At 33.9% G+C, this 25,517-nt stretch overlaps 1 protein-coding gene and 1 pseudogene across 6 annotated transcripts in view; one reads left to right on the top strand and one right to left on the bottom strand.

The window, feature by feature from the left end:
* Nucleotides 1-25,517, top strand: part of RAD18 (RAD18 E3 ubiquitin protein ligase) — an 84,812-nt gene that overhangs the window by 11,219 nt on the left and 48,076 nt on the right. For 3 of the 6 annotated variants that reach the window (XM_016134858.2, XM_016134857.2, XM_016134856.2), the window contains exons 3-7: nucleotides 1,477-1,538; nucleotides 2,763-2,833; nucleotides 13,644-13,981; nucleotides 14,812-14,911; nucleotides 19,284-19,468. In XM_016134858.2, coding sequence (XP_015990344.1) covers nucleotides 1,477-1,538; nucleotides 2,763-2,833; nucleotides 13,644-13,981; nucleotides 14,812-14,911; nucleotides 19,284-19,468 — 756 coding nt within the window. Of the gene's footprint in view, nucleotides 1-1,476; nucleotides 1,539-2,762; nucleotides 2,834-5,073; nucleotides 5,655-13,643; nucleotides 13,982-14,811; nucleotides 14,912-19,283; nucleotides 19,469-25,517 lie in introns of those variants that run through there. The other 3 variants (XM_036218987.1, XM_016134860.2, XM_016134859.2) reach the window with 2 other exon arrangements.
* LOC118601899 lies at nucleotides 5,014-5,132 on the bottom strand (annotated as a pseudogene).

Raw genomic sequence — 25,517 nt, 5'->3', positions numbered from 1 at the left:
GTTATTCCCTTGTAGCTGGGCTCTGATAAAACCTCAATAGGATATAGACTCTGGCAAAATTTTTTCTCTCGAGGGTGTATTTCAAAATGATTACTATCCACCTCCTCCGTCTTCCCCTCCCCTCCGCAGGGGATGGGGGATTTTTCTCTGATAGTCACTTTGAGAACATAATAGAACTCTTAGAGTTAAAACTTACCTAAGTGTGTGTCCCCCCTCCCTCCTGCCCCAATATCTGGGTCAGCAATGGATATTTTATCTCAGACTTGTCCACACTGAGCCTCCAACAGTTTGTTAGTGACAATCCAGGTTTTCCTACCTCACCTCTGGTTCTAGCAGTTTCTTCTCTGGTTTCCATGGAAGTTTCTGTTGATGGGTTTCTATTCTGATAAGCTGTGATTCTCTGTATCTAGCCCGTCTATCTCTCCTTTTAGAGGCAGCTGTTTGCCCTGTGACCTCACTTCTCTGAGGGATCTAAGAAAAGTTGTTGATTTTTCAGTCTTTTCAGCTTTTTTCATGTTGTTAGATTATATCTAAGCTCCTTACAAGCCAAAATGGAAACCAGAAGTTCCCTTTTATTCATCTTTGTTTCCCAAAGAAGTTAACTTTTCCTATTTTGTGTATTTTATAACTTGTTCTTTCATTTTACCTCCTCTGTGCTCTTACTGAGAGGCTGGCACAACTTGTTCATTTACTGGATATCTTTACCTGAAATCATACTGTTCCTCCTCCTTAACTAAATTGAATCCATTTTTAAACGAGGCTCTTTCACTAAGCTGAATTTGGGTTAATAGCAAATTATCTACCAGTAAGGTACCGTTAAAAGTCACATCTATTTTTTCCTGATAGGTCATTTTACACTGCCTTGAGTTTGAAGAATTTAGTTAATGCCGATTTCCTGTGTAAATTGTTAGGACTTATTATGCTGTAATTGCTTCACTACTATGTTAGCTTCTTGAGGTCAAGACCCTTCCACTATATATTGTTTTTTTCTTAGTGCTTGACCCAAAAGTACTGTGAAATGATGGGCATCATTTACAGAGTTAGAATGTAGAACTCTCTAATATAACCAGAGTGTATATTATTTCTTCACGTGTATATATTTTGTTTCAAAATTTATATTTTTAGAATTTAGTCAGTGGAAGTATCTGACATGTTTATACAATGTCTATGCCAGGTCTTACATGTGTATATTTCCTACATTTTACAGATGGAGGATATAAAGAGTGGTATACATTGTTTATGGAGTTGTGACATCCTAGGACTCATGATTATTATTTGATATTTCTGAAAATGCTATTTAACCACATTTGCAAATATGCATAGGTAGAGTAGAGATATCAGAATTTCGAGATTATAATGGTATACATTAGATGATAGAAATATTCAATGGCTTAAGTCAGATTTAATTAGAAGTTAGATTCCTATATTATTAATATAGCTTAACTAATTTATTATGTTGCATTTATATTTTTACAGACTGTTCTCTCTGTATAAGAAAATTTTTGTCCTATAAAACACAGTGTCCAACTTGTTGTGTGGTGAGTTTTTCTTTCCTTTTATTGTTTTAAAAAACTTATTTATTGGTGCAAATATTTCTGCTTCGTGTGTACACAAAAGCCAAAGGGAAGATATGTAATTATTTAATTAAGTTATATAAAAAACATTTTCAGAAAGAAGCTCTAAAATATATACGTGGGGAATTGGGCTTTGTTCAGTATTTCATGGAGATTTCTGATAATCTAAATGTATTTTAAAAGGTAAAAACTAATGTTAAGATCAGGATGTAGCACTCTTAAAATCTTATGACCTATGTTTTTGTGACTCCTCATTTTTTAAAATAATTTTTCAGGTTGGGTAGAAAATCTGATGATAGGATTATTCATTTGCAAATGACTAAGTATTTGTGCCAAAGGTAGAGATTCATGGCCATTGGACTGAACCCTGCCTAACTGGTCTCTTACCTCTTTTTCAAAACAGACCTTCAGGGACAACACTAGGAATTTGTTGTTATGAAACTTTTGAAGTAGTGGAAATAGATGAAAATGTAGATTAAAAGGGGAGGTAAACATAAGTAGGAGTAAAAGACAAAAAGGAGACAGTAAGGTGTAGCAAAAGGACACTCAGACTGGTTAAAGGGCTTGGGTTCCCCTTTGACACCTCTGGTAGGTACATAGTGTCAGGATATCATTGAACTTCTCTGAACTAGTATGTAAAAACCCTACGTAAGAAAATGATAGTTTCTTTCTTGAATCTAAGCTCTTTACAACTTAAGCACTCTTTGTCAAGATGGTATCATCACAGAGATAAACTCTTAACTACTGGATTTATCATTTTTCTCTTGCATTCCTGAAAACCAGTCTTGTTTTTCAGCTGTCTTTGAACTCCTAATATCCTTTCCAATGTTATATTCCAATGTTAAAAGAGTGTCTCTGTTTTGTTTTTCAGGAGAAAGTTTTAGGAAAGCAGAGTGCTACCATTTTGAAGGATTCTTTCTTATATTAGGCTTGATCTTAGTACAGAGTATATATGATTTTACCAGATGCTTTGGAGGGCTTTTATCAGACTTCCAATCAGCTGATACTGATTCACTATTTTTAAATTTTATACTAATATGAGATAAATTAACTTTATTTTAAGGCTTTCCTGGAAGACTTAGTGGGACGGGGAGTCTCAGGAGGAGGGTCACATATTTTCAAAAACAAGATTATGACAAGTAAATTATTGTTTCTCACCTTTTTCCATCTGTTGTTTTTCTTTTCTAGACAGTCACAGAACCGGACCTGAAAAATAACCGCGTATTAGATGAACTGGTAAAAAGCTTGAATTTTGCACGGTATGATGTAATTTTGTGACTAACCCCTAACTACTTTTACCTTTTATACGTGTCCTCTATTTGCTCTGTGCCTTTTTGGGGATTAGGGACTGCAGGGTTGCAGATTTGGGTAAAGAAGGAAGTGACAGTAGTCATTAATCACATATTGACAGTCTAGTGGTAATAGGGTTTTCTTCCTTAACAGAAATTCTGTTTTGAAAAAGAAAAGTTAAAATGCAGATTTGAGTACTTACTTACTTTTGGGTACTACAGAAATACTCCAGCTTCATTTGTTATTTTTCCCGTTGCAGCCCTACAGTCAGCTATTTTCCCAAAAAGCTCTGGTTCCTTTTATTGGAGAATGGTATTTAGCAACCAGGATCTGGAGCTGACTGTGCTCATTGTCACTAAGGCATCACTGCTTCTAGGTCCTCTCTCAGTGGACAAGGCTGGGTAATGTGTGTGTACATATGTGTATATACACATATCCATAATTGTTTCTGTTACATATTGTGTGTTGCATATTAATCCACTAATTTTTATTCTGACTTACTCAGCATGCATAAAATATGCCACTGAAATATGTAATTGGCACTTTATAAAGCTCAGAAATATAGTTTTACTTCTTAACTGTCAAATGCATGGTGGTGAAAGTGAATTTGGTCACCTAAATGAATATAAAAAGGCATATTTTACCAAACAGTATGTTGAATTATTTTCAGTTTTAATCATACAAGTCAAGCAAGAATTTTATTAGGAATATACTGTATTAAGTTAATAGTTAGGTGCCCACTGACTTAAGTTTTTGACTTCCAGGCTTGTTGGAGCATTCTTGGAGGTACATTGTATTGCTTCTAAAAATGTAAAGAGATTTCTTCCAATGGAATTGCACATTATTCATTGGTTTGCATTCTAGAAATTTTCAAATTTAGTACTCTGAACTTACATTCTAGCAACTGGCTGGTTAGTTATTTCCCTAAGCAAAGTCATAAAAAGGTGATATGTTTTCCTAGACTAAGAAACAGATTCTCTGATTCTCAAAGTTATTGCTTTTTTTTATTTTAAAGTTTGTCACGAGTTAGATTTTGAAGTCTATGAGAAAAGATGAAGCCATGTCTTTAGAAAGGAACTTTTTGGCTGTTTGATTTTCTCTGAGAGTAAAATTATATGTCAAGGCTTATTTTTTTCTTCCGCTATAACTGAAAGCATAACAGCCTCCCTGCTAGGAAAAAGGGAGTGTTACACAAGGGAAGTGATCAGTATCTTTGGGTTCACAGATCTTTTGGTAACTTAAAGGGAGGCCTTGGAGAGATTGAACTCTTCCCCCTTCCTCTCAAAAGAAATAGGCTATTTGATTGTTCATTATAGTGGGTGTGGTGAGGTGGATTTTATCATTTGCTTTTCCCTGTCTTTGTCTTCTTGGAGTTGCTCTTCATGAAATTGCCTTATAGTGAACATTTCTTGGATGTTTGTCATATCTAAACTACTGTAGTTTCTCATTTGCAAAATTAGGAATGAAATTCAAGCTAATCAGTTTCATTACTCGCTTAAAATCTAGTTTAAGATTGATGAGGGTGGAGGTTTAGTTTTATGATAAAATGTAAGATGTTTGTATAGTTTGTTGATTTCATTTCTCCTTGTCTTTCCATTGCCATTTTATGACACAGTTAAAAAAATTAATATTCTAAACGAATAACAAAAGGGTATTGGAAATAATTCTAGAGGTTTTCAGACATAGGCTGACAGGCAGATTTACATTTTCTCCCTAACTTTGCCTTTTATTTTAAAAATATAACTCTCTTTTTTCTGGACTCAGTTTTATTTAAAATAATATTCTTAAGAAACTCTTGTGTTGAACAGAATTTCATTAGAATGTTTGTCTTAGTGGAACATCGTTCTAATGTAAGAAAATATTGTTTGTAAATTTTTGCATAGCAGCTAGTCCACATCTATAACATTATTTTTATGAATTGAGAGTGTGGAGCATCCTTTACTGCTTTGTTTATTTACCATGGAGGTATGAATTTTTTTCTATGTAAACATTTTCGATGATAATTATAATAGATAATTCCCTTAGTATTTCACAAGAGCACATAGATTATAATTTCACCTTCTTTTTATAGATGAGGGAACCCTTGGTTGACCTCACAGATTGCAAGGACCTTGTCAATTTACACAATCCCTTATTTTTTTATTTTTTATGCCTACAGCACCTGGTCTTCCTAGGTGGTCTCCTGCCCAAGTACTAACCAGGCCCAACCCTGCTTAGCTTCTGAGATCAGATGGGATCAGGCTTGTTCAGGGTGACATGGCAGTAGACTAATTTCACCTTTTCTTATGGTATAGTTTAAAGAATACTGGCTTCAGATTCAGGCAGAATTAGGTTCTGATGTGAGTGTAATCAAGATATTAAACCTCTGTGGCCTGTGTTCCCCATTTGAAAAATGGGAGTGATATTGTTGATACTTAAAGGGATTGTTAAGGATTAGAAACAAAGAGTTGTACTAAAAGATAACCCAGCATAGTACCTGGAACCAAAGGAACCTAAAAAAAAGGATTTCTCTTATATTATTATCTAAATATTTTACCTATATTTATATTATGCTACCCTGTTATATGTTGATGCCCTATGGTGCTAATAAGAATTTGTGCTTTGGTGGGCCCCTGCCTGTTCAACCAAATGGTCCGAGATTGCTGTTTGCATGTTTCAGAACAGAACAAGCATTTGTAGGGAGTTTTACTAATTACTGAAGTCCATGGACTTGATGGCATGGATTGTAGGACTGCTCCTGTCTACTCAAAGACCTGTTCAACTCTTGCTTCTTAGCTGCTTTCTGAAGAGGTAAGGTTATTGTAAAGTTAACAAGTGGGCAAGATTTTCCTATACTTTATTGAGTCACAATATTTTGAAAATCCATAGTTCATCTAAAAAATATGTGAGTGTTTGTAATGGATGCTGTTAGGCATTGTAACACCAACTCACTTCAATATAAATTCATAGGAGTCATGGGAATTACAGGAAAAATTATCAATTCAGTTTACCTCTAAGTCATGGGAGTTACAGGAAAAATTACCAATTCAGTTTACCTCTAAGTATCAGTTTTGGACTTAATATTTTTACACAGCTGATTTTCAATGAACATGAATTGCTGTAAACAGTCTCTTGGTTTTAAATACCACTTGTACATGCATGGTTTTCAAATTTATATCTGCAGCTAGATCTCTCCTTAAAACTTCAACCTCATATATCCACCTGCTTATTTCACATCTTTACTTGGACCTCTTAAAAGTAGCTCTTACTTAACATGGCCAAAACTAAACTCCTACTGCCCCCACTTTTACTCATTTCAGTAAATAGCAGCTCCATCCTTTCTGTTGCCCAGGCCAAAAACCTTGGAGTCATCCTTGACCCCTCTAACACTGTCATTTCATCAGTAAATCCTGTTGGCTTAATGTTTAAAATACTTACAGAGTTTGACAACTTTTCATCACCTTCTCAGTATTCTGTCCATGCCAGCATCAGCTGAGATTACTGTGATCACTTCCTAGTGGTCTTCTTATTTCTTCTTTTGCCCTCTTAAAGTCCTTTTGAGGATAGCAACCCGAGTGATCCTTAAAAAGTCAGGTCATACTTAGTACTGTCCAGAAGTGGTTTCGCATCTCATTTGAAGCAAAAGCCTACATCCTCTCAGTGGCAGTCCTCTGCTCTCTACATAGTACGCTCCTTCTCCAGCGTCATCTCTTACTTCTCTTCCCCCTTGTTTATTTAACTCCAGTCACACTGGCCTTCTAGCTGTTTCTCAGACGTGTTACTCACACTCTGGCCCTAGAGACTTTGCACTTTGTGTTATTTCTAGATGAACCAGTTTCCCCAGATATCCACATAGTTTAGTCCTCCATTTGCTTTGAACTCTATTTTTCATGGATCTTCTTCTCAGTGAGGGCTTCTGGACCATCCTGTAAAGAGTATCGAGCTCATCCCCTACTCATACAAGGATTCATCAACTTCATTTTTTTTCCATAGCACTTTCACATATGTTGTGTGTGTCTGTTCTCTTTTGCCTTACTATAGTGTAAGCTTCATGAAGACAGAGACTATTTAGTTATCTATTTATTATATTTCCACTGCCGAGAGTGACAGGCACATGAAGAAATTAATGAACTTCAGTTTTAGCTCGGGGCATAATTTTATCATTGCAATACTACACCTGACTGCCAGATTCTTTATTGATATGTATTGACATAAGAGAGCAGATTAGAAGAATAAAATTCATCTGAATTGTGAATAAAAACAAAACAGAGTTATCTCTAGGGTAGACACTTAGCTGAAAAGATAGACCTGTGTGGTAGTGTGGACATGGTTTAACAGTGACGGTTTTATTCATTAATTGACTAGTGTATGTTTTACTTTATCGTAATGAGATAAAAGCTTTTCTTAGAATCTTTTTTGTACCAAAATCCAGATTCTGGAAGGAAAAGAAACTTAAGGATTATGGCTCTGTATTTTTATTTCTGTCTCCTAAGGTGAAGAAGATCCTTAAGTTTTTTTTTTAAACTTCTTCAAAACTTTTTAAACTTTTTCTGCAAATTTTATTTATTTATTTTCAAACTTTTTATTGTGGAAAAGTTCTAATGTATACAAAAACAGAGAAAATAGTATAATGAACCCTCATGTACATGTCTCCTAACTAAACATTTATCCACCTCATGGACGATCTTGATTCTTCTGCACATCTGCTCACCCTCTCTCAATCCTGATTATTCATTTAAAATATTTAATATTAAGGTTTAAAATATTAGATATGTCCATTAGTCTCAGGACATATTTATCATTTTTTATTTAAAATTTTTTTCCAATTACATTTGACATTCAATATTATACCAGTTACAAGTGTACAACATAGTCATTAGACATTTGTATAAATTACAAAGTTATCCTCTGATAAGTCTAATATCCACCTGACACTGTACATAGTTATTATAATATTATTGACTGTATTCCCTATGCTGTGCTTTACATCCTTATGACGATTTTGTAACTGCCGATTTGTAGTTCTTAATCTCTTCATTTTCATCTAGCCTCCCATCCCCACTCCTGTTTAACAACCGTCAGTTTGTTCTCTGTATCTGTTTGATTTTGTTTTTTAGATCCCACACATAAGTGAAATCATACAGTATTTGTTTTTCTCTGTCTGACTTATTCCACTTAGCGTAATACTCCCTAGATTCATCCTTGTTGTCTTAAGTGGTATGACCTAGTAGTATTCCATTGTACATATGTACTACATCTTCTTTATCCAGTTGTCAATTGATGGACACAGGTTGCTTTCATGTCTTGGCTTTTGTAAATAATGCTGCAACATAGGGTTGCATATGTCTTTTCAAATTAGGGGTTGGATTTCTTTAGATAAATACCCAGAATACCCAGAAGCAGGATCACTGGGTCATTTGGTAGTTCTATTTTTAATTTTTTGAGGAACCTCTTAAGACATATTTCAAAGGGTCAAAGCATTTAGATCATGACTGGAAATTAAATATGTTACGAAGCAGGATATCTTGATGTAAATATAACTTTTGTGGATTTTTGTAAAACTGAGGTAGAAGAAAATAATTACTGCTTTTTTTTTTCTTTTTATGTCATTTCCTGCCCAGCGAAGTAACTAACCCCTAGGTGGTATGAGTGTTAATATAGTGATTTTTATTGATTTTAGGCCAATACACAAAGAAAAATCCAGGTGAATAATATGTCATTGTGGTAAATATTTGATCTTTTTCTATGACTCTAGATTTGAGGTGATCATATATGGATAAACTTCCCTGCATTTTCTTGTTGATAAGACATTTGGGTTTTTTTTTTTTTTCAGTTTTTGTCTGTTAAATACTGCTAGTGTGAACATTCTTGTACATGAATATGTACATATATTTCTTTTGATATATATTAGAAATGTTAATTCCTAGGTAAGAATGTAGTCATTCATTTATTTGTTGGGGTCTTTAAGCCTAGTCTCCAATTACACTTCCACTAGTAAAGTATGAGAGTTACAGTTGCTCCATATCCTCACCAACACTTGGTATTCGGGGTCTAATTTTAGCCTTTCTGATTAGTATATATAGGTGAGATTTTTGAAATTAAGTTTATATTTATTTTTACTACTCCTCGATTCTTTTAAACTGTGGTAAAATTAGATAAAGTGAAATACATACAGGGAGTTTGAATTTTGACCATTGAATTTTGATAAATGCATGCATCTGTGTAATTATGATTACAGCCAGGGCGTAGAACATTTCCATCACCATAGCTCCCTTTTTCTGCTTCTAGTCAATCCCTACCCCCATAGACAATCACCATTCAGGTTTCTATCCTCACAGATTGTTCTTAAACTTCATATAAATGGAGTCATACAGTACATATTTATTCTTTCCTTTCCTTTACATACTGTTGCTTTTATTTGTCTATGTTGTTGCTTGTATCACTATTCATTCCTTTTTATTGCCAAAGGTGTCCATTGTGTGAATATACACAATTTCATTATCTATTCATATATTGATGGATTTGGATTGTTTCAAGTTTATGGTCAGTATGATAAAAGCTGCTGTGAACATTTGTGTGCTATCTTTGTACAGGCATCTATTTTCATTTCTTTTGGATGTATATCTAGGAATGAAATTGTTGGCTTACAAGATACATGTATAATTGAACTTTATAAGATATTTGCACACAGTTTTCCATTTGAGTTGGACCATACTCACCAGGAATGTATTAGAGTTTCAGTTGCTCCACATCCTTTTTAATATTTGGTACCATTAGTCCTCTTAGTTGTAAGCATTCTGTTGGGTGTGGAATGGTAACTCATTGTGGTTTTAATTTACATTTCTCGATGTACCTTTCTTGCGCATGTTGATTCTTCTTGTATCTGTGGTAAAGTGTTTGCTCCATTTCTTATCCAATGTGTAAAAATTGTATTGTCTTTTTCTTACCGATTTGTAGTTCTTTATGTATTTTGATTAAATATATGTATTTTATTGTTTTCCCCTATCTATGGCTTGCCTTTTTGTTTTATAAAGGATGTCTTTTGATGAACAGATATTTTATTTTGATGAAGTCTAGTTTATCTCTCTCTCTTTTTAAATGATTACTGCTTCCCCCCCGCCCCCATCTTAGAAATCTTTACTTACCTCAGGTCATAAAGGTTGTTTCATGTTTTCTTCTAGAATTGTTATAGTTTTAGATTTTATATTTCTGTCTACCAACCTATTCAAGTTAATTTTTGTGTATGCTAAGAGATAAGGGTCAAGATTCATTTTTTTCTTGACAGATTCACTTATTAATTTTATTCTCAGGTATTTAATATTTTTGATGGTATTTCAAATGGTATTTAAAAATTTATTTTCTGTTTTCTAGTAAATAGTTGCAGCATTAATTTTTGTTTATTGACATATCCAATGACCTTGTAAAAATTCACTTATTCTAGTTGCTTACAGATTTTTTTTATTTGGATTTTTTATGGATGTGATCATGTTATCTACAGATTAAAAAGCTTTCTTTCTTTCCAGCATTTGTACCTTTTCTATCTCTTTACCTTACCACAAAAACTAGGACCTCCAGTACAATTTGAAGAGAAGTGATGGTAGTAGATATCCTTGTCTTGTGTTCAATCTTAGGGGGAGATGTTCAGTGTTTCATTGGTGACTATGATATTAGTTATAGGCTTTGAAGGTATCTTTTTTCAGATTAAGGAAGTTTCCTTCTATTCCTGATTTTCTGGGTGTTTTTATAATGAATAGGTGTTGAATTTTATCAAATGCTTTTTCTGAAAGTATTGAGATGATTATATAGTTTTTCTCCTGTTTTTTTTTTCTTCTTTTTTTGCTAATATAGTGGATTACATTGATTTTTCAAATAGCAAATTAACTTTGCATTCCTGGAATAAATATCATTTGGTCATGGTGCAGTATATATTTTAATTTATCTCTCAATTTTATTTGTTATTATTTTATTAAGAATTTTTCTATTTTAGTTATGAGATATTGGACTAGAATTTTTTTCTATAATGTGCTTGTCAGATTTTGTTATCATGGTTATGCTGGCTTTAGTATGAGTTGGGAAGCATTCCTCTTTTTCTATTTTCTGGATGTGTTTTTGTAATATCGATATTATTTCTTTCTGAAATATTTGGTTGAGTTTGCCAGCAAAACTGTCTTTTTGGAAGGTTTTTAATTACAGCTCAATTTCTTTAATAATACTACTCTTCAGGTTTTCTTTTTCTTCCTTTGTTGGTGTTGATGAGTAGTATTTTTCAAGGAGTTTATCCATTTCATCTAAAATTTCAAATTTATTAGTATAAAGTATTCATAATATCCTTTTATTATCTTTTATTTTTTGTAGGATTTGTAATGGTATCTCCTTTTAATTCTTTGTTTTTGTAATTTGTATTTTCACTCATTTTTTTCAGTTTTGGTAGGCGTTTACTAATTTTTTAAATTTTTTTCAGAGAACCAGTTTTTGCTTTGTACATTTTCTTTTTTATGTCTATTTTCCATTTCACTAATGTCTATTGTTATTTATTTACTTATTTGGGTATAATTTGCTGTTCGTTTCCTAACCTTATAAGTTGAAAGCTTAGAATGTTGATTTTCAGTTTTTTTATTAAGTTATAATTTGGTCTCTAGGACTGTTTTAGGAAACGCTCATGCTATCATTCAACTCAGAATATTTTCCAGTCTTCATTGTTATTTGACCTGTGGGTTTATTTAGGAGTGTGATATGATGCTTAATTTTTTAACATTTGGAGATATCCTAGTTATTTTTCTGTTATTGAGTTTAATGTGAATTCACAGTGGTCAGAGAAGATACACTGAATTATTTCAGTCAATGGAAATTTGTTGAGGCTTACTTTATGGCCCAGAATATGGTCTATGTTGGTAAATATGCCATGTATACTCGAAAAGAATGTGTATTCTGCATTTGTTAGATGTAATGATTTTTATTTGTTAATTACATCAGTTTAATTAATTGAATTAGTTCAGATCTTCTGTGTCCTTATTGATTTTTTGTCTATTCTATTAGAGAGGTGTGTTTATATTTATATGCACCATTGTTTATAACAAATATTGTGAATTAGCTATTTCAGTTTTATCAGTTTTTGCTTTATACATTTTGAAGCTGCGTTAAGTGAATATAATTTATGATTTTTATGGCTTCTAGGTAAATTAATCATTTTGCCAAAATGAGATGTCCCTCTTTTTCTCTCACAGTACGTTTTGGCTTAAAATGTGTTTTGTCTGCTGTTAATGTTGCCCCATTAGCTTTCTTTTGGTTAGTGTTTGCAGGGTACATCTTTTTCTATTGTTTTATTTTCATCCTTTCTAGGTCTTTGTATTTAAAGTATTTTCTTTTAAACAGCATATAGTTGTATCTTAGTTTTCAATAATCCAGTTTGACAGGTGCTGTAGTTTCTTCTAAGCTTTCTACAATGCACAGAACAGTTTCTTACAAAAAATTATCAGACTCAAAGTGTCAGTAGTGCCAAGATTCTTGGAGGTAAGACATGGTTGTTTATAAGATTTTCTCTTTATGTTTGATTTTTCAGCAGTTTGCTTAAGATATGACTAGGTTTCATTTGCTTTGCTTCATCCTTCTTGGGATGTTTTTTAATTCCCTCTTATAATACGTTCTCATTTTATCCATTTGTCTGAATTTTCATCTTTTTTCTTTAACATTCGTCATAGTTTCTTCTAATACTACTTTTTGGATCACCTCTGGATCTGCTTTCATTGACTATTTTATCTCTTGGTTAGTGGCTGCTTTTTCTTCTTTGCATGTCTAGTAATTTTTAATTATGCATTGAACATTATGAATGAAATACTGTAGGGGCTGCGAATTATCTTTTCTTTGAAAGATGTTGAATTTTGTTTTGATGATAGGCAATTAAATTATCAGCTCTTCATTTTTATCTGTTTTGGCCTGGTTTAATGTTTTATTAGGTTTGATCTATTTCAGTTTTGTTTATGTTTCTAGAGTATGATTCTTCTTCCAAAGGTGTGGCCTTTGAGAGGTAACAGCTGAATATCTAGGGTCTTCACCAAGGTTTCTCAGCTTTGGCTGGGCTCAAACTCCCAACATTTTTTTAGCACTCATTTTTGGAAATTCAGCGTCCCAGGAATCTGCCTCCTACCAGGTCTCCTAGTTTTGTTTTATGCTTGTGCAGCCCTGGAGATGATCAGGAACTGACGAGATTTTCTAAGCAGACTACTGGGGTTTCCTTTTTGTGGCTACACCCTGTCCAACATCCTGTCCCTCCAATCCTAGCCATCTTTGCCTCGACTCTGATCTCTTTTCCCTCTGCTAACTGAGACCACTGGTCCCTGTTTTGACTTCAGTTCAATACCCAACTCCCAGAAAATTCTTTTAGGGGGAATTCTTGAGAGAATATTGGATCACTTCATGTTTCTCTTCTCTCTCGGGGATTTCTGCCTTGTGTTAATTAGAACCCATGCTTATAAACAGTTGTTGGATATATTTTGTCCAGAATTCAAGTTATTTATGATTGGAGAGTAAATCTCATCCCACCTATTCTCAACCACCAGAATCTGAAGTTTCTCCATTTTCTTCTATAAACAAATGAACTGCTTTTTAAAGTCAGGTATATTGCTTTGAATTTTATTCTAGAAGAAACACTTTGGTTTGGTTATCATAATGGAGTAAGTTCTGTATTTCTTAGAATTAAGTGTTAAATGAGTAATAAACAGCTTGTGTCAGTTAACTTGATATTATACATAACTTGATATAACTTGATATCTTAATTATTTATTATGTTTTTTGTTCTTCAAGGAATCATTTATTGCAGTTTGCCTTAGAGTCATCACCCATTTCTCCTGCTTCATCCTCTTCAAAGAACCTTGCTGCCAAAGTACACAGTCCTGTAGCCTTCAGACATTCTTTAAAGCAAGGAAGCAAGTTAATGGAGAATTTCTTGATCAGAGAAACTGGTGGTTCTACATCACAGTTTTTGCTAAAAGAGAATGAAAGCAAATTCAGCCCTCGAAAAGAGGTGAGCGCTTCTGTAAAGACCAAAGAGACACCTTCTGTGTTAAAGACAGCTCCAGGCATCGTGGATACTAAGGTACCTGAAGCACCCTCTACATCAACTTTGAAACAAGTTGCTAAAGGTAGGAAAGTATTTTCACATGTGTATTTCCTTACATAATGGTTACCCTCTCATCCCACATGACATAAGGATAAATAAGCAGTATTTATGAAAGGGGAGGGCTTTAGGAAAGGGTAAACCAGATTTTACCTTATAACAGTTTCAGAGATTGATGTAGGTAGTGCTTCTAGATGTTTGTTCTCTCACATAGAATGGGAATTCAGGCTGATTGCTGCAAAATGAAGCAATTTTAAAGTTTATACTTCGAATATGGCAGTAGCTTTCTGTTTTTCAGCTTTTAATTTTAACACTACATTTATAATTATAAATGAGAGCTAAATTAACAAATTTGTAATTATTGAAAAATTGAGCTTTAATTGGCCCAAATTAATAAAGGCTTTGATCTAGCTACACCACTACCACCTTCTCCACCCTGCTCCCAGCTGAGTAGGCCTTAACTCAAGTTGTTATAATTGCTTTCGCATTAAACATGGATGGGTGGCTTCTAAGACTTCGAGAAACCTAAGATTAGCTTTATAGTTTAGTCACACATTGGTGGAAAAAGACTTTACCAAAGCTTTTTCTAATAAACAAATTTTAAGACCTTTTTGCAATCTCTTCCTCTAGGCCCAGGATTTGAATTCTGTGACTTCTTACAATTTAGTCATTATCCAGTAACCAATTTGTCCTACTTATGGTGCCCTGAGGTGTCATTATTTTTCTCTTCTGCTTTCCAAAGTGCATGTTAAGTTTGGGATTCTATATTTTACCTTAATTTCTGAAAGATGCCATGTTACATTATTTTTGCCCATTCCACAAACAATAAAATCTCTCTTTTTTGAAAAAATACAGTGGACTGTCCTGTTTGCGGGGTCAATATTCCAGAAAATCACATTAATACACACTTAGACAACTGTTTATCACGTGAAGAGAAGAAGGAAAGCCTCAGAAGGTAAGAAAGTTAAGCATAACCATTGAGCTACATTTTAGGTGCCTCTTATGCTTGATAAACGTGGGGCAAAAAAATATATCCATTTTATCTTAGTGATCGTGTGTCAGAATCCCTCTCCCACTTGCTCGTTCCTTAAATCTTGATAATCAACTCGTCTATTCCCGCTCCTTGTTCCTTCCTCACCTCCCACTTTGCCAAATATAATGAGATGCATCGAATTTAACTACTAATAAATTTTGACTTAACAAGAAATTAGTGATTTAGGATTCTTTTTAAACTTGTTTTCTTCTCTTAGAATTTTAGAACTATGATAAAGAAAGTGAAGTTAGACCGAGTATAGAACATATAAAATCTTTCTTTGGTTCTTAGGATGCTCAGACATTTAAAATAAATTTTTTCCAAATTTTAAGTCAAGCTTTTTTTTAAAAAAAATTATTTTTCTGAATAAGCAAATTACGTATATATGCCATTAAAAGGTACAAAAGGGTACATATGAAATGGAATGGCCCTGCCCACAGCCCTCAACCACCCAGGTGACAGAACTAAGTTGTCCACTCAGTGTTTGCACTCAAACTTCTATTTTGCATCCCGTATACATCAAAGTCATTTATAACAGTGGCCACTATTGTTAAACATTTAAGTTGTGTAGGAATGAAATTTTGTCAAAGTTAAATTGCAGAGTGTTAAGGAATCTGTGGTTAATGGAGATAATAAAGAAACAGAAACCCCAAATTAGAGGAGTCTGGTGATGAAGGAAAGGAGAGAGATAAGATGGTAGTTTGGGGAAGAAGTAAGCATCAAGATCAAGGAAGATTTTATTTTTTAAAACAAATTGTTTAAGCCTTCCATCTTTCTCCTCCTGTCTCCAGGGAGAGAGCAAATAATAGATGGAACAAGGTTGAAAGTGTAAGAGACGACAAGTCTAGTAATGAAGTTATCCTTGATGTGTAGAAGGAACCCTTCTGAAGCAGAAGGGGAGAGGGAGAGAACAGGTGATAATCAGAGAGATTTCAAAAAGGAGAGGAAAGAAACTGGTATCAGGAAAGTGGGGATGAATAGAATGGTTGGCTCTTATGTTTGGTCCGTTCTGAAGGATTTCAAAGAGTATTTTCTAAAAACCATGATGCTAATGCAGGACCATTTATTATTATTTTTTGTGATTAAAGATATAATGGTGTCACTTAATTTTTATGAATAAATTTGAAGTGAATTCAGGTTTTGAGGGACAGAATTGTGCTGTTATAACTTATAAAAGCTAACATATAAAGAACAATGATGCTTTGTTAATTTACGGTGGGGGGGGTATTAATTTACAGTTCTTATCATAGTACTTTTAACTTGAGAGTTAACATTTTTCCTCTAGCAAACCTTTTTTATTTTTTCCAAGTGAAATCTTATAATGAAGCATAACATATAAAATAGATAAAATTGGCTCTGTTGAATGAAAGTAGAGATGGAGGACCTGGGGATTATGCTGCTCTGCCTGACCTCCCCACTCCTGCTTTGTGCCTGCCTATTATCCCTGGGGCCTCTAGGCCCCAAGATACCTCCTTGGATCCCTGTGGAGTCTTGTGTGTACAACACTCTCTTCTAGTGGGAAAATTTGTTGATGAGAATAAAATTTAGAATTTTTTAGGTTGCTTAGTTGAATTTTGGAATAAATGAAACTTCATCATCCTGAGGATTATTTCCCATAAGCCATGAGATTCTGATGACCTGTATTTCTCTTTAGAAATGTTTCTTTGTAAAGAAAGAATTGGGTATATAGAAGCTGAGCATTTTCTCCTTGAAGAGTAAGGAATCAGCACTGATAACTTGTGTGGACTGCTCTTTTTCTAGATGCATTCATTATATTTCTTCTGACACATTTCACTCTATCAATTACTCTAAAGATATACTCCTTCATGTATAATTAAGTTCCAGTTCCAGTAGTGGTTCCAAATCATACTCCATGGAATGCTATAGTCCTATCAGTTTCTCTATTGTACAACTTAGAAGCATTGTATACTATATCTCTCTCTTAGGGAATAATTGACTATACAAATTAATATATTGAAAACTTGGCTCTGAGAATTCCTACATTAAAGATAATTGTTGGATTTTCTTTAATTCAGTAATTCCTAAATTTGACTCCAAAATCTTTTGTCCTCATAACTCACATTTTGTAAAACTTGTGTTTGAGAAGATAACACTTAGAGAAACATTGAACCATATTTCTCTGTAAAGAAGTTATATCCTGTTCCTGGGGTCTGGTCACCTAAAAGAGTCTCTGACATTTGCAAAATTTTCTCCACAGCACCTTAACAGGCTATTTCCTCTATATGGATGACAACCCTTAATCCATTATATATAGATTCATATCTGAGTTGATTCACAGAATACTCTCCCTTTTGATGTCTTTAGATTTTGAAGACCTTAAAAGTATTACTCAGTTTCACTAAATCATGGAAGAAAGATCAACGTAATTTTCATGTTTTGGGAAGCATTTATTAGGCTTTTATATTTTAAAATTCTTGATAGAAATTACTGGTTTCTGCTGGTGCTTTTCATTATAAATGCAGTGACCAGTACAGTTTTCCATTAGAACTTCATAGTCATCTGTCCTTGATAAAATAAATGTTTTAGACATACAAACTTAATGAATTGTTCCTTGCAGTATGCTTATATAAACTCCTACAAAATGTTTTAGCTCTGGCTACCTACTGTGATTTTATTTAGCCATAACCTTCTCAGTCTTGCTGAGTTCAATGTCATAAGAAGAGCACTTTTCAGAAAAATGTAATCTGTTGAGGGTTTGCTGGTCTTTCTGCAGTTAGGTAGTTATCTCTGGCCTTTAGACTTTATTAATAGAGCATAAAAGAAATAATTTTGCCATGGAATGGCATTGGTGGTTAATAGAGAAATGTCTGTCTTTTTTTTTTTTTTTCCCCGCCCGTATTTAGCTGTACTATTTCTCTCAGTATGATCTTTACCATTTTCATCAGATTTACCCTATGGAACCTTGTTAGTATAGATTTTAGGTCTCCACTCCAGAACAGAATCAGAGTTAGGGGATGGTGTGGAGAAGTGACTGAGAGTCTGCATTTTAAATACGCTCTCCAGGAGGTTCTGAGGTTCACTAAAGTCTGAGTAGCCTGGCCTTTTGTTACCAGTTATACGAAAGTCTTTTATAAAATATTGCTTTTTGGATAAACCTATTGCTTTAAAATTCTTCTTAATTTTTACCTGAACCTTTGATATTTTCATTTTAGAATTATTATAATTGTAAAGAATACCTTGAATATTTACTTATTAATCACCCAATTGCCATAGCATTGAGTCAGGTTATACAGTCAGTAAGGAGTTTCTGTTATAAATTGTCTCAAGTCATTGATACCCTTAGGTATCTGACTTTTCTTCCATTTTAACAAATACTGTTTATTCACTGGTCTTTTGGAGGGAGTAGAAGAAAGTCATTTAATAGGGCTTTATTATACTTATAATTATAGCTTAGTGTTTATCAGTATAGTAATTATATAAATGGATTGAAGAACCAGGTAGTGATTTTGTTAATACACTTCTTTTAATGTCTTATATATTCATTAATATAATTAATTGAAACTGAAGAGAACAAAATACTGTTGAGTTTTTTGCTGTTGTTTTCAACTGCATTCTTAGAATATGATGCCACAAGAATACCATGTTCCTGTCAACTTTCTGAATTCTTTTTTCATTGGCGGTAATGCGTTTGGTAAAGCTAATCATCCTAGCAGATCTTTCATTTCATCTAGTGTTTTTGCAGAATGATTGCCTTGGGTTTGAGGAGGCAGTTTTGCCTGTGGATCAACTTTTTCTATAGATGCTATATATGATAATATTAATCCATAGCTTAACACTCAGTAGCATTTGTTTTCTAATCATCTGAGATAACTGGTTTTGACAGAGATTTTGCAGGGAAACCATGGGCAAATTTTAGGAAAAGCATGCTTTAAAGAGGTGGAGAATTGAATTATAATAAAGCATAAAAGTGCTACATAAAAAACTTCCATAAGTGTGATTCTAAGTGAAGTTCTCATAGTATTTAATCCACAAACCTTCTGTGTGAGTTCTCAGTCTGCATCTTTAGGCCTGACCTCTTTCTGAGACCTCAGTTTCTCTTAAGTTTTGGCTTCCACTGCGATCCCTCTATCTAATGCCCCACTGGCACCTCGCATGCATCATGTTGAACACTGTCAACTTTATCTGTCAGTTTCATCCTTTTCTTTCCCATTTTTAAATTAATGGTTCTGTTCTCCTAGTCATCCTGGTATTGAGTCAGAAGATAAATTACTGTTTTACATGAAAAGCATTTGGTAATTCACAATAACCCTCAATGATTCCTTTTCCTTTTCAGTTCTATTCACAAAAGGAAGCCGCTACCCAAAACTGTCTATAACTTGCTCTCAGATCGCGATTTAAAGAAAAAGCTAAAACAATATGGATTATCTATTCAAGGAAACAAACAACAGCTTATTAAAAGGCACCAAGAATTTGTACACATGTACAATGCACAGTGTGATGCTTTGCATCCTAAATCAGGTAAAGTAATAAAACACTGAGTTATGCTTGTTATCTGGATAAAGCAGTTCTGCATAGCTCAAGGAATATAAACCATTGAAAAAAATTTAAATAAATACATTTTGATAATAGGTAAGACATGCAAATGCATTCATTCAAAAGGTACCTTGAGTATACTGTGACAAGCCAGCCTTTCCCTCAGCCAATCTTAGTCCTCATTCCCTTAGAAGCAGTCACAACTGCCAGTTTCTATTACGTCTCTCCAGACTTAGTGTGGGTCGAAGGGTTGACCTAGGGCCTGGGTTATAATCCCAATTCTGTAGCTGTATTACTGGGTGACTTTGGGCAAGTTCCTTATTATCTCAGTTTTCTCATCAATAAATAAGGGTTACAATATTACCTACTTTATAGTGTTTTTGAGAGGAATAAATGATAAAATGCATGCAAATTGCCTCACACAATACTTTAGCAAGTAGTTGAACTTTCACTAAATGTTACCATTATGATTTTTCTACACAGTTCTTTATCATTATTGTTTTATAAAATTATTAGTATTATATAATTGTAAGCTGCATAATGACTATCAGTTAACAATGGATTGCACATAGGATGGTGGTCCTGTAAGATTATAATGGACATGAAAAATTCCCATTATCTAGTGATGTCCTAGTCGTCATCGTAAAGTTATAGTAGAACATGCTACACATATACTTTTATTTACCCTTTGGCATTTTAATTATGATGTGTCTTGGTGTGGGCCTCTTTGGATCTCTGAGTTTTGGAATCCTCTGAGCTTCCTGGGGTTTTGTGTCCATTTCCTTTACCAGGTTAGGGAAGTTTTCCGTCATTATTTCTTCAAACAACTGTTCAGCATCTTGATTTTCTTCAGTTACAGCAATCAGACAGATATTTGGACCCTTAATAGTGACCCATATGCTCCTTAAATTATTTTTATAGTCTTGGCATCTTTTTTCTTGCCATTCTGCTTATGTGTCCTTGGGTTTCCTGTCCTCTAGTTAGGGCATTTGATTCTTTTCTTTACTCACTATGTTTATTCCTTTGTTTAGTCCATTTAATAAAGTTCTCATTTCAGATAATGTGTTCTTCATTTCAGACTGGTTCCCTTTTATAATTCCTATTTCCATTTTTATATTTTTTATCTTTTTGTTGAAGTTCTCTACACTTTCCAAAAGTTCATTGAGTATCTTTATGACTAGTGTTTTGTACTCTGCATCTGTTAGATTACTTGACTCCATTATATCTGGATCTTTGTTCTGTTCTGTTATATGGTTTCTGCTTCTTTTTCTTCCCATTTTGGCTGCTTTTCTATGTTTATTTCTGTGTACTAAGCAAAGCTCCTAAGTCTCCCGGTCTTATTAGTGTGGATTTGTGAAGTAGCTGTGCAGTGGCACAGTCCTGAGAGGGGTTCAGCTGCAGGTGAAACTTAGCTCAAGCCTCTACCCTTCCGGGACCACCTGTTAAGATTCAGCAAGCAATCCACAGATGTTAGTATGTAAAATTGTTGAATAGTATACTTAAGTCTTCTGCATATTTACTGATATCATGTTTGTTGTTCTTCCAATTACTGAGAAGATTATTGAAATAAGCAAGTATATATATGTTTTTGCATTTTTCAATTTTCCTTTTTGTGACTAGGTGTATATGGATTTAGTATTATGTCTTGATAAGTTAACCTATTTATTATTATGAAATATTTGTCTTTGTCTCTGGTTAATAGTCCTGGTCAGAAAATCTACTTTATCTGATATGAGTATAGCTGCTCCATTATCTCAGTTCACTCTTTTTCTTTAAACCTGTTGTATCATATTTAAACTGTGTTTTTTTGAAAGCAATGTGAGGTTTGAATTTGCTTTTTAAATTTAATTTAATAAGATATACCATTAAATTGTGGGCGTTAAATCATTTCATTTTATTTAATTTCTTTGGTTGGGTTTAAGTCTCCCATCTTGTTCTTTGTTTTCTAATTGTCCTCTTCATTCTTTGTTTTTTCTTTCCTTTCTTGCTTTCTTTTGAGTGAGTGTTTTCTATTTTACCTCTACTATTGGCTTATTAGCTATACCTCTGTTTAATTTATTTTACTGATTATTCTAGAGTTTACCATATTTCATCTTAAACTTAACACAGTCTACCTTCAAATAATATGTTACATGTGTAATGTAAAGGCCTTACAACTCCCATCCTGTTTTATTTTTGTCATAATAGATTATCCTTCTATATGTTATAAACCCCATAATACCTCATTACCATTTTTGCTTTAAACTGTCAGTTTTCTTTTAAATAAAATAAAGAATGAAAAACTCTGTGTGTGTCTACACATTTACCATTTCTAGTATTCTACATTTCTTTGCTAAGATCCACTTGATATCATTTCTTTTGGCCTGAAAAGTTTATTTAATATTTTCTTTTAGTATAGATGTACTGTTGAGACAAATTCTCTCAGCTTTTGTCTGAAAATGTCTTAATTTTACATTCTTTTAAAAAAACTATTTGGAAATAATTTTGAACTTGAGGGAAAGTTGAAACACTGTCATAAAGAGCACATACATGTCCTTTACACAGATTTACCTATAGTATTTGCCTCGTTTGCTGTATGAATTACTATTTCTTTCTCTCTGTATGAACATGTATGTATTTGTCTGTGTCCATCTTTATACACATATTTTTTCTTAAACCATCTGAGATAAGATGTGTAGTCTTAATTAACTCTTTACCCCTAAATACTTCATTGTGTATTTCCTAAGAAAAAGGATACTCATTTTTATTGCCATAGTTATTATCAATTTTAGTAAATTCAACTTTGTTACAGTACTTTAATCTATCATCTTTATTCCAGTTTCTGCAGTGTCCTTAATAATGGCCTTTATAGATTTTTCCCCCCTCTAGTACACGATCCAATTTTGGATCACATACTGCATTTAGTTATAATATCCTTTCGATCTCTTTCAATCTGGAACAATTCCTCAGCCTTCCTTTTTTTTTTTAATTTTATTTTTTATGACATTGGCATTTTAAAAGAATATAGTCTTTGTTGTTTTTATTCCAAATAGAATGTTTCTCATTTTGACTTTGTCTAATGTTCTCCTATAATAACATTTCTGTTGTATATTCCTAGAGAGAATACTATATAAATGATGTTTTGTCCCTCTCAGTGTATCAGTTACATTCAGAGGTATTTGACATCCGTGCCCCCTCATTCATAATGGCAGGTTTGATCACCTTGTCAATTTCTCCATTGTATAGTTTCCCCCTTATTACTAATAAATCTGTAAAGAGACACTTTAATACCATGTAAATATCTAAACCTCATTAAAAATTCGCCCCTATATTTAACATTGTTTGGTGATTCTACGTGAACTAATCTTTTCTGTGATAGTTGCAAAAGGATCATTTTCTAACTTCAGCACTCCTTCCGCATTTACCAGTTGCCACTTTTAGGATTCTGAAAACAAGAGCCCACTCTTGTTTTTTTCCTTTTGTCTATTATCAGTGTAAATTCATAGATTTGTAACTTATTCTACTCTTAATTATTTTGGTGTTTATGTTTTTTCAGATTTGGCCAGTGGGAGCTTCTTTGTGCTGGTTCCTGGTCCTCATGACATGCCTCCCATTATTTTTCTTAAATTTTTTTACTATTTTTTTTAATTTGTTTCAAGTATACAATACATTGGTTAGATATTTATATAGTTTATAAAACGATCCCCCTAATTGCTCCTTTTCTCTTCTGGTTCTCCACTTAGCCAATATATTAGTGCTAGCTGCATTCCCTATGCCATACTCTCCATCCCTATGACCATCTATCAACTACTAATTTGTATTTCTTTAACCCTTCACCCCATTCTTCCAGCCCCCTAACCCCCATTTCCTCTCCTTCACCAAATTTTTATCTATCTATATTTGAATCAGTTTTTTATTAGTTTGTCCTTTTTGTTCCTTAGATTCCACATATAAGCAAAATCTGGTGGTATTTATCTTTCTCTTCTACCATGTAGCAAGGTAGTGCGGACTCATCTTGTCTTTCCCTGCCTCAGTCCTGCATTCAGCCATTTTCCCTGGGGGGAAACCAAGATATGGTTCCAGACTCTTTAAGCAGCTAGAGCTCAGGAATATACGCATACATGTACATGTCCATATGTGCATACATACTACATATAAACATACACATGTACATCCATTTACACTTAATGTGTATTAGAAATAATGATTTACCAATACCTCAACTTTCAATCCAGCCCCATGAGGTTCTTCATTAATTTTATTCTATATTTGCATTTCCCTTCTATAAGGAGAATCTTCTCTCCCAGTAGCATCAGCACATTTGTTCAATTCTATAATACATCTAAAATACTTTCAGAATTGCTCTATCTGTACTACTACACCACTGCAAAACAGACCTACTAATAAGAAAGTATTCTGGAATTTTTTTAGTCCTCTCTACCCAGCCTCCCCTCTCTCCTCCCCCTGGGCCTGGACTGAGGGCACTTAGTCAAATATTGTGTTCATAAGTTCCTTTTTTTCCTTCCTTCATTGTGGTTATGTTATTTATTTGAAATATAGTAGGGTTCATTTGATTTGTTTCTAATTTTTTTTTTATTATTTAGTAACCCTCTTTTAAATATAAGAAATTAATAGCAAATGTAACATTTAAAGTAACTTAAAAAACATTTTTATAATGGACCTAATGCTGTCATAAAAGTATAACATACAGTAGCAGTTTTGTTTTCTTTGTTTTTCTACTTACTTTTTGAAGTACTTTTATGATGGTAGCTTTAAAATTCTTGTCAGATAATTCCAACATCTGAATTAACTCAGTGTTGGCATCTGTTGATTGTCTTTTCTCATCCAAGATTTGTTTTTCCTGCTTCTTAATATGACATATGTTTTTATTGTATCCTAGACATTTTGAGTGTAATATTGTGAGATTTTAATCTTCTTCAAATATTTTGTTTTAGCAGGCAGTCAGTCTGTTTAGGTGTAGCATGCAGAGCCTGGCCTACTTTTGTGGGCTGTGGTTCTAATGACAACTTAATTTTCAGAGCCCTTGGTATAGAATTCTAGATTGGCAGGCTTTATATCCTAACAAACACTTTAAATTTGTCTCTCCATTATCTTCTGGCTTGAATAGTTTTTGATGAGAAGCATGATGCAATGCTTGATTTCGTGTGTGGGGGTGGCAGGGTATACCCCTATTCTCTGACTGAATAGTTTTTGATGAGAAGCATAATGCAATGCTGTGATTGCCTTCAGTTTACTACCAGTTTCATTTATCTTGTACTTTAGGTTGGTGGCTGAGTTGCCAGAAATTTGTTTATTTTTCAAATGTACCTGTATCACTGACATTTGGGATTTCCTTGTGAGCCTTGCCTCGTAGAGTCTCTCCATGCTCACTTCTATCCTGGTAGATTACTGTTACTCATCCTTGGAGCATGTTAGCTCACAAGTAGGGAACATGGGGTGATTCTCTGTCATTTTATTCTCAGTCTTAGGCAGGCTCATCAATCCTGGCTCTCAGGGTGTGGCTCTCAGTGGTCCTTCCCCTTTTCAAGTGGCAGGGGTCCTCTAGTGGTCTGGGCCTGGGGCGATTTCCTGAACCTCTTGCAGGTTTTCTTTGTTTCCTTCTCTCAGAAGCAGCAGGCCATTTACCTGTGCTCTGGGGACTTCAATTTTGCTGACCATCCTTCAGTGGCTTAATGCTTTTCTTTCTTAAGAGTTAAAGATCTGGTGGGGTTTCATGTCTTTTCCGCAGTGGGGATTGTTCTCCTTTCCCAGGCCTGGATCTGGTGGGATCCTTTTTCTAATTTCCTGTCCTTCCCTCAGTAGTTCTTGTGAATGTCCAGTAAAGTCTATAGAAAATAGCCTTGGAATAGGTGTGACTCCCCCTGAGTCTAAGCGTCCCAGGATTTTTATACTTTCTTGGTAGTTCACTCTTGGCCTACTGTAATTCATCAAAAAGTTTAGCTGAACTCTTCTTACCCAGAGCTATTGTGGTCCCAGTCTTTGTCCTGTGTCAGTCTCCTCTGCCCAGTGTCAGCCAGTTTTCATGACCCTCTCT

The sequence above is a fragment of the Rousettus aegyptiacus genome, unplaced genomic scaffold (genome assembly GCF_014176215.1).
Source record: "Rousettus aegyptiacus isolate mRouAeg1 unplaced genomic scaffold, mRouAeg1.p scaffold_m13_p_4, whole genome shotgun sequence".
NCBI classification, from domain to species: Eukaryota; Metazoa; Chordata; class Mammalia; order Chiroptera; family Pteropodidae; genus Rousettus; species Rousettus aegyptiacus.
This window is presented reverse-complemented; position numbering and strand designations above follow the sequence as displayed.